The 9,737-nt window shown below is 41.5% G+C and overlaps 1 protein-coding gene across 1 annotated transcript in view; it reads right to left on the minus strand.

The window, feature by feature from the left end:
* The window catches only part of wnt7bb (wingless-type MMTV integration site family, member 7Bb), a 39,097-nt gene extending 38,274 nt beyond the window's left edge, over nt 1-823 (minus strand). Inside the window, exon 1 of the mRNA XM_023985137.2 lies at nt 175-823. Within this exon, the coding sequence (XP_023840905.1) occupies nt 175-251 (77 nt within the window). The 5' untranslated portion in view covers nt 252-823. The remainder of the gene's footprint in view (nt 1-174) is intronic.
* Between the last annotated feature and the right edge of the window lie 8,914 nt (nt 824-9,737).

Raw genomic sequence — 9,737 nt, forward strand, 5'->3', positions numbered from 1 at the left:
CGCAGAAGAACACTGCGTGTATATGGGCATTCAGAATACACATGAGGCTGGGCATTCAGAATACCCATGAGGCTCAGCATGTTGCAGGTTATATTTAAAACCACAATAATAATACAGACAAGAAAGTAACATACACATATAAGCAGTTGATATAAGTGTTACATTTACACTTACCCAAGCCTTAAGTAGATGATGCCAAAGCACAAGAAGACGTAGAAATTCCACCTTCGGAGGGGTCTGTGCATGATCATAACCGCTTCTGGGACGGGCCATTCACTAGAATGAAGTGGTCATTCTTGCGTTCACATTGGCAACACTACAGTATCTAACCTTTCCAGATGCAGATATAACTTCTCTTTTCCAAAATGTCAAATCTAAACTCCTTTGAAATCTTTATCCGTTTAAAATCCATAGTCAACGGGTAACAGGTGAGTCAGAGAGTGATGGTGATCCAAAACGTGGTTGTTAAAGAGTTCGACAACAAAACACTTATGAGAGAGCGATGGGTCGAGGAGTAAGATGAGTTCTCGAGTGAACCATTCTTATATTTCGTCCTTTGTATCAAAGTAGGACAAGTTATGTATTCTCACTTGTTCTTGCGTGCGCCAGGTACATTTACACCCGGTGCAATGTCCTCCTTTTCCTCCCCTCGTCTGTATTGAGGCCGTAACACATCGGTTGCAGTTCCTCTCCTTTGACGACATCTTAAATTCTTTCCATGTAGCTGCAGGTATTCTAATGCAGGTAACAAAAGCCCTATCCACGCCTCCTCCTTTGAGCTGGTATGGATATGCAAGGATTGGGACGGGCTTCTGGGTTGAGCTGAACACGTGCAGTTGTTGTACAGCTACAGTAACATACAGCGAAACTCACCGAAACTTCCTTATATAGGCTATTTGAGGTTGCAACCTTGGGTGTTGCACAACAGGAGATACTAGACTACTCTCATCAAGTAGACAAATAATCCTAGCGATTAGTCCATGCACCAGTTTACAATATGAACCTTGAGTAGAATTCTAGAGTATTCTGTGGCATTTCATATGTATAGCTTAACCGATCATAAATTCTACTTGTTTGCCACCTGTTATGAATTAATCTATAAATAATATTTAAAGATCATTAAGGAAATACATTTCTTATTATTTATTACATCAAATCATAGGGCTCGTTTTCAACAAATAGGCGACAGAATTTCCTACTATGACAAATGCGTTTTAAAACAACATGTAAAAATAGGCAGTTGACTTTGCACAGGGGGACCATCATTTCAGGACGCGCACAATCTTGATGCTTCTTGAGTGTCTGTCCCCTGTGGTGCCCTTTTGGTGTATAATACTCCCCCTGGTGGCTACAGGAGACAACTGTTGTCGTACTGGTAGGGGGAGGTGTCTTCTGTGTTACTATAGAGGCCTGTATGATGTGAGTGAGTGTGCTTTTGTATGCAGACAGTTTGGCTAAGTTCCTGCACTTATATTTTAACATGATGTGCACTTGTAAAATCTTTAGAAAGTGTAAATCACCATAAAAATGCAATATGCAAATGTATTTAAATATGGTCCTGTTAATTTATGGGTTTTATTGCTGCATTTGAATGGTCTTGCAAAGAAATGTAATTCGTTATTCAAGATTCTATACGATTTTTGATTATAACGCACTTTGTTAAAACAACACATGAACCGTAAGTCATATACCATATTAGAACAAAACTATACGCATGAAAACGTCTAAACTGGAATAATAATTACAGCATAAACTAAAATGACAGACATCAGACCCATCTCTTTAGTTCTGAGAGTTGTTGTTGACCACAAGAAACAGACAAACCACAGAAACCTTTGTTTCAAGACATCCCTGCTTTGTGGTCTCCAGGCCTTTTTCTTCAAAACATGCCCATCCAAATTCCAGATGGATTTCTGAAATAATGAATGTCAACATAAAGACCCAGGGTGACATAAAAAGACACGTATTGGATGTATTCCTGTAATATATGGACTTATTTCTCTCTCTTCAAATGTAACTCTTGGTAAAGGCTGGGTAGGGATGGTCCTGTTTAGTTTAATTAAAATGTTCAAAGGAGCGATTGTGCATTTGTGCGTTCAAACACACACACACACACACACACACACATACAGTGCACACAGACACACACACAACACCAACACCACACACACACACACAACACACACAACACACACACACACACACACACACACACACACACACACACACACACACACACACACACACACACACACACACACACACACACACACACACACACACACACACACACAGAGAGAGAGACAGAGAGAGAGAGAGAGCATTTGGGACAGGGAGGACTCATCAATCTAGCCACGTCATATGCCACATAACACAATGCACCGAGTGGTTTAAAAGGGAAAACTGTGGTGATATTCATGTGATTGTAGTTCATGTGATAATTAATTAAGACAGTCAAGACAGTTGCAGACAGTCAAGAACATTTAGATATTGATGATGTTCAAATTAGTTACATATTTACAGTGCATATCATATGTAGGCCCAGGAGTTTTTCCTGACCACCAAACCTTGGGTCCCAACTACGTAATCAGGAAAACTCCCGGACCTATTTGGTTTTGTTTAGTCTTTTTGACCACTTCCTCTTACCTGTAGATAGAGTCACTATTTGACCCAATCACAAACATTATGTTGCACATATATACACTAAATTGTATGGACCGTTTTGGCCCATTTATATTGTGTTTCTAAATTCCAGAGGCTGTCCCGTGAAAGGTTCTGATATCTCTACAGTTTGCTCCTCTATCCAGCATTGCTTTCCAATGTGAAGCAAAACAAGTTTGAAGATTGCACAATTGTATCTGCTTCTTTAAATTTACGATCTTTTAAACTGCAGGAGGGTAGAAGGAAAGTGAAAAAAATATTGGTCTGTATTTTGGCAGATGTCAGATGATATGTCGTACTGTCTTCTTGAATATTATTAAGTACTCTTGACCGACAACTAAATAAGAAAACCCACCAGGCATCCATATGTTTGTGTGGGAGCCCTGTCAGCTGGAAAGCGGCTGCAGCAATGCACTGAAATGGATGAATGCAGCAGCATGCCAAACCATGGAGCGGCGTCTGGGGCTGGGTCCGCCACATCTACACAAGGCCCCAGGCAGACACAGGCAGGAGGGGGAACCAACTGGCTATTATGCTGCTCCCTGATGGCCCGGGCTCCATCAGCTCCACACTCTGTCTGCCTCCAGATTTTAACACTTCCCTCAATTAGCCCAGGGAAGATTTCGTTTGGCACGGACAAGGTCTGGATGAAAGGGAGCTTCCTATCCCTGAATGGGGGCCCCAGCCCATGGTCTGCCTGAGAGAGAAGAGACTGAGACCAGGATATGGATCACATCAGAGAGAGGAGAGAGAGGGAAAGAGAGAGAAAGAGAGGGAGACAGGGTTAGAAAGAGACAGAGACAGAATGGGTGAGAGAGGGAAAGAGAGAGAAAGAGAGGGAGACAGAGCTAGAAAGGGACAGAGACAGAATGGGCGAGAGAGTGCGTGACCTGGATGACCTTGGCAGACAGCATCACCTCGTACATCACACAGTGAGGTATTTTCACAATTCTAAGGTCAAATGTCAAAAACTGCCCCAACAGGTCCTCCACTCCTCCAAACCAGACAGATGTGATTGAACTCCACCTTTTCTGGTCGGGCACAGCTGTGGATGCCCGTATGGGGGTGTGGAGTGGAGCGCGGCCTGATTAATTCCCCAACATGCCCACTTATATTTTGGGTCCTGAGAGGAAGGGGCCTGACTGGGCGTGTGTAGATATGCCAGACTGTGTCCACATGCGGCCCTGCTAGCTCCACTGGCTGATTAGTGCAAGCTGAAATGCTCCATCATGCCCTCTCGATGGAAAGCAGGTTTTCTGAGGTTCACCGTTGCTTGCCAGAGCCGAATGCCACATCGAGCGCTTGGATAAAGATTAATTAAAAAAAATCTAAAGTCAGTGGTGTTTTTGCTCATGTTAAACCTTCAAACGCTAATCTGAGATGTTGCTATTTTAAATATGGCTCACTTCTCACCGGAGCCCCTTGCCAACCTTTCAAGTGTGTTTTTCTGATCAGCCGATCTCAGAGACAGTGCAGAGAGACCCGGTTCGATTTACCCAGATCTGACAGTGTGGGACTCAAAGCCAAAGCCCTTTTTTCAATAGCACATTCACAAAAATGGTCTGGTGGCTTAGAGGGGAAAAAAGCGTTCGGTTTCAAGCTGGAGAGGAGCTCTCTCTGTCTGAGATGATATTAGGATGGGCTGCTACTACTCTGTCCTGGTCATGGTGCGCTGTGTGTTGAGTAGGTTCAGAAGTTTTTCGAGAACAAATGACCTGATTAGGAGAAAATGCTTGTTCTTCCCAGTCAGGTCACATCAAAAGTTTCTCTTCTGAGGTGAGTGACCAGAGATTTCTCATCTCAGTACAACAAAATGGTCCCAATATTTAACTGAAGGCCTCGTATGTAGAGTGGTGACTCTGTATAGGATGTCCACCAGTGGAGGCTGCTGAGAGGAGGACGGTTCATAGTAATGGCTTGAATGGAGTCAAAGGAATTATTTCAAAAACATCAAACACGTGGTTTCCATGTGGTTGATACCATTCCATTGACTCCATTCCAGCCATTATTATGAGCCATCCTCCCCTCAGCAGCCTCCACTGGTGTCCACCCACTCTGCCAAGAGTATTTGGTAAAGACCAAGTCCACTTTATGGCAAAAACAGCTCAAATAAGCAAAGATAATTATTTTAGATATGAAGGTCAGTCAATACGGAACATTTCAAGAACTTTGATAGTTTGTGCAGTCGCAAAAGCCATCAAGTACTAGGATGGAACTGGCTCTCATGAGGACCACCACCTGCAAAGGAAGACCCAGAATTACCTCTGCTGCAGAGGATAAGTTCATTAGAGTTTCCAGCCTCAGAAATCGGCAATTAACTGCACCTCAGATTACACCTTACAGAGTTCAAGTAACAGACACATCTCAACATTAACTGCTCAGAGAAGTCTGCGTGAATCAGGCCTTCATGGTCGAATTGATGCAAAGAAACCACTACTAAAGGACAACAATAATATGAAGAGACTTGCTTGGGCCAAGAAACACGAGCAATGGACTTCAGACCAGCGGAAATCTGTCCTTTGGTCTGATGAGTCCAAATTTGAGATGTTTGGTTCCAACCGCCATGTCTTTCTGAGATGCAGAGTAGTTGAACGGATGATTGCTCCATGTGTGGTTCCCACCGTGAAGCATGGAGGAGGAGGTGTGATGGTGTGTGGGTCATTTGCTGGTGACACTGTTTGTGATTTATTTACAATTCAATACACACTTAACCAGCATGGCTTTCACAGCATTCTGCAGCGATACGCCATCCCATCTGGTTTGAGCTTAGTAGGACTATCATTTGTTTTTCAACAGGACAATGACCCAACACACCTGCAGGCTGTGTAAGGGCTATTTGATCAAGAAGAAGAGTGATGGAGTGCTGCATCAGATGACCTGGCCTCCACAATCACCTGACCTCAACCCAATTGAGATGGTTTGGGATGAGTTGGACCACAGAGTGAAGGAAAAGCAGCCAAAAAGTGCTCAGCATATGTGGGAACTCCTTCAAGATTGTTGGAAAAGCAAAAGTTGAAGCTGGTTGAGAGAATGCCAAGAGTGTGCAAAGCTGTCATCAAGGCAATCGGTGGCTACTTTGAAGAATCTCAAATATAAAATAGATGTTGATTTGTTTAACACTTTTTTGGTTCCTAAATTATTCCATATGTGTTATTTCATAGTTTTGATGTCTCCACTATCATTCTACAATGTAGAAAATAGTAAAAATGAAGAAAAACCCTTGAATGAGTAGGTGTGTCCAAACTTTTGACTGGTACTGTATATATATTTTTTAACATTTTGTAGTCTGTGGGTCGCAAAAAGCTAAATTGTCATGACAGGAGCTGAATTAAATGTAAAAGACTTTGAAAATAAAAGCTTGGTATGCAATCAGTGCTCCGTACATTTTTTACAGAGATACGTTTCTTTTTTGTTTGAAATCTTTGAAAAATAACAGGAATTTAGAAATAATATGAAAAGCATACAGTAAACTATGTCATGTGTCAAAATCCATCTTACCTCTTTATTGTTTTATGTCCTGCGGTTTCGATAAGAAAGATTGCGAGTTCAACGCGAACGTGAGCCTGTAGCCTATAGCCAGTATGGATTTTTTTGATTTTTGCCAAAAATGACATACCCAAATCTAACTGCCTGTAGCTCAGGCCCTGAAGCAAGGATATGCATATTGTTGGTACCATTTGAACGGAAATACTTTGAAGTTTGTGGAAATGTGAGTTGAATGTAGGAGAATATAACACAATAGATCTGGTAGAAGAAAATACAAAGAAAAAACCAACCAGTTTTTTTCTACCACCATCTTTGAAATGCAAGAGAAAGGTCCCAGTTCTAGCCATCACTCGTGTTGTAATTCCGATGTCCACAAGATGGCAGCAGTGTATGTGAAAAGTTTCCGACGGATAACTTGAAGTATGAGCAAACTACATGACATATAGTGTGAAGTCACCCAGGTACATTTGAGCAAATCGTGAAGGGGATCTTTTTCTGCAAGAATATCGTCAAATCTGTATACTTGGACTTTGATTTAACAAATTTGGTGTCCTATAGGACATACTACACTCCTAATGATATAGTGAAGTCTGGTTACATTCTAGGATCTCTGAGGAATAAATACGAACGTGATTTGAGTAGTTGAAACAATGTTTAGGGTTAGATTTTCACAGATTCCTTTCTTTGCAAATTGAACCAGTGGAAATACAAAATCGATCGTGCATGCTATGTGGACCTTTTTAGGATATGAAAAATGACTTTATCTAACAAAATGACACTCCATGTTATCTCTGGGACCCTTTGGATGATAAATCAGAGCAATATTTCAGAATGTAAGTACACATTTAACCTTCAGAGGAGAATTTATCAAACCTATCGCGGTGAAAAAATTGTTTTGTTGTTAGGAGCTCTCCTCAAACAATAGCATGACATTTTTTCGCAGTAATAGCTACTGTAAATTGGACAGTGCAGTTATATGAACAAAAATGTAACCTTTCAGCCGATATAAGACACTTATATGTACCGACATTTGTTGTTTCTCTAAAATCTGCGATCGTGACACACGGCACTGCATGATTTACAACTGTCCCGTTGACGGGACGCCGATCCCTAAGAAGTTTCAGCCCAGCTGGCGCTATGCAATTTTCTTAATTTTTGACCAGTTTTTTTCTTTGGCCTCCATTGATTTAGTCACCTTAATTCTGGCAGTCCTACCAGGGTAAAACTCCAATACATTTTGAGCAAATTATGATAGAGACATAAGGTTCAGACCATTGGTTTTCTTAGTGGTTTATCTACATTTACATTTACATTTAAGTCATTTAGCAGACGCTCTTATCCAGAGCGACTTACAAATTGGTGCATTCACCTTATGACATCCAGTGGAACGGCCACTTTACAATAGTGCATCTAAATCTTTTAAGGGGGGGGGGGGTGAGAAGGATTACTTTATCCTATCCTAGGTATTCCTTAAAGAGGTGGGGTTTCAGGTGTCTCCGGAAGGTGGTGATTGACTCCGCTGTCCTGGCGTCGTGAGGGAGTTTGTTCCACCATTGGGGGGCCAGAGCAGCGAACAGTTTTGACTGGGCTGAGCGGGAACTGTACTTCCTCAGTGGTAGGGAGGCGACAATTAACATTTTACACAATTAACATTTTATTTTACCCGTTGGCCAATCTTTTATTATCTTACTAGGCAAGTTAGTTAAGAACAAATTCTTAGTTTCAATGATGGCCTAGGAACTGTCTTGTTCAAGGGTAGAACCAAAGATGTTTTACCTTGTCAGCTTAGGGATTTGACCTTGCAACGTTTTGGTTACTAGGCCAACGCTCTAACCCCTAGGCTACCTGCAGCCCTGAAATTTGGTAAAAGATGCGCTTTGATTGGACAACCTACTCTCTAGTGATGGACTAGTCACATCCCACATTACCCCTACTAGTCATAGTGATTACAGGGGAAAACAGTCAGTTGATGACTTATGATCCCATCTGGGAGTCCATTGTGTGACGTGTCCTCCCCAAAGCTCTGAGATAATAGACTCAACAAACACTTTGGCCATATGTAGTACTGCATGAGTCCCACTCCCTGCAGCATACCAGACCTCCACTTAATCATCGTCTCCCAGCCATGTTGAATATGTGAGTGCCCACAGCATCCGGACATAATGTGCCTCTCTTAAGCCCCTTAGATCCCGTCATTATGTATCAATACTCCAATTCATTCGAGGGATAGAAGTCTCCTATCCCTGCTCACAGGGCCTCTGCAATAGTTAGAGAAACAATTTGTATGCAGATGTTTCAATTGAGATCAGATGGACAAGAGGCCATCGCCACATTTGTGTACGGGGATTGTCTGATGGAATGAGGACGTCCATAAAGGAGCATGTGTGTTGTGTTTTGGGATGTGCGGTAGACAAATGGCTGCATTCAGCTTTAGTTACTCCTGTTTTCATATGCTGCCTATGGACAGGGTCCAGTTCGTCTAATAGCGGGCACGGGCAGAAATCACTAACTGTAGTCATATGTGAGTTCATCATTCAAAAAACAAAACAAAAAATGATTGCACTTACCCAAAAAACTGAAACCGCATTAATTTGCTGGTCTGCAAATGAAACTGAAGAATTTACATTCACAATAAAATCTGACAGACATATGGCTTATGTCTTTAAGGGCCAAGGTATTATGTGCAGTTGAGGAAATACGACCAATGCATCTCTATGTTAATAACTCACTGTATATGAGAGAAAGTTTTAGAACAGACAAATAAATGTAATTTAGTGAAGTAAAATGTCATGCAATGACATTTTACGAGCATTATACATATTTTATTTATGTCCAGAGGCAAGGGCGTAGGAGCCCTAGGGAGACAGGGGGGAGACACATGACCCCCCAATGTTAGAAGCAGGTAAAATGTATAATTATACAAACATAATAATAATAATAATAGGCAAGAGTTTAATTTAGAAAAATGAGTCGCCAGATTTGTCGAGGGACTTTTATTTTGAAAAAGCCTCTGTTGCTGGAACTTGTGTCACTTCCGCCGCCCCCACTGACTGCTCTGTTCTCACTCTACAAGCAGTGTGGCAGTGTGTGAATGAGAGAAAAAGCACTGTGCAGCACCACCTTCATTACTCACCGCACCGGGTAAAGTAATTGTTTTTGCAACGACAAAGTCAGTTTAAGTAAAAAGTTTATGGATGTGAATAAATCAAATCAAATCAAATCAAGTTTATTTTATATAGCCCTTCGTACATCAGCTAATATCGACAAAGTAAATAAACTTTGATATAGAATGAACATGAGCAACCATAAGCTTTCTCCTGGCTAGTAGCTTGTTAGCTTTACATTTACAGTTTAGTCATTTTTAGCTGTGTCAGGATATATCTAACTAGCTAACGCTGGCTAGTCCTGGCATAGCGTGAATACATCTCAGTTCTCCAAGCTGATAGAGTTCATAGATAGATGATCTGTCATAGCGTGAAAACATCTGAGTTATCATATATGATCTCTGGTGAAATGATAGCATCTTAAGTCGAGAAGGTATGTATTGCATGTGTCAACTTCATGCAGGAGAGAGGCAGCCATGATGATGT

This window comes from Salvelinus sp. IW2-2015, linkage group LG4q.1:29 (assembly GCF_002910315.2).
Source record: "Salvelinus sp. IW2-2015 linkage group LG4q.1:29, ASM291031v2, whole genome shotgun sequence".
In the NCBI taxonomy this organism is placed as follows: Eukaryota; Metazoa; Chordata; class Actinopteri; order Salmoniformes; family Salmonidae; genus Salvelinus; species Salvelinus sp. IW2-2015.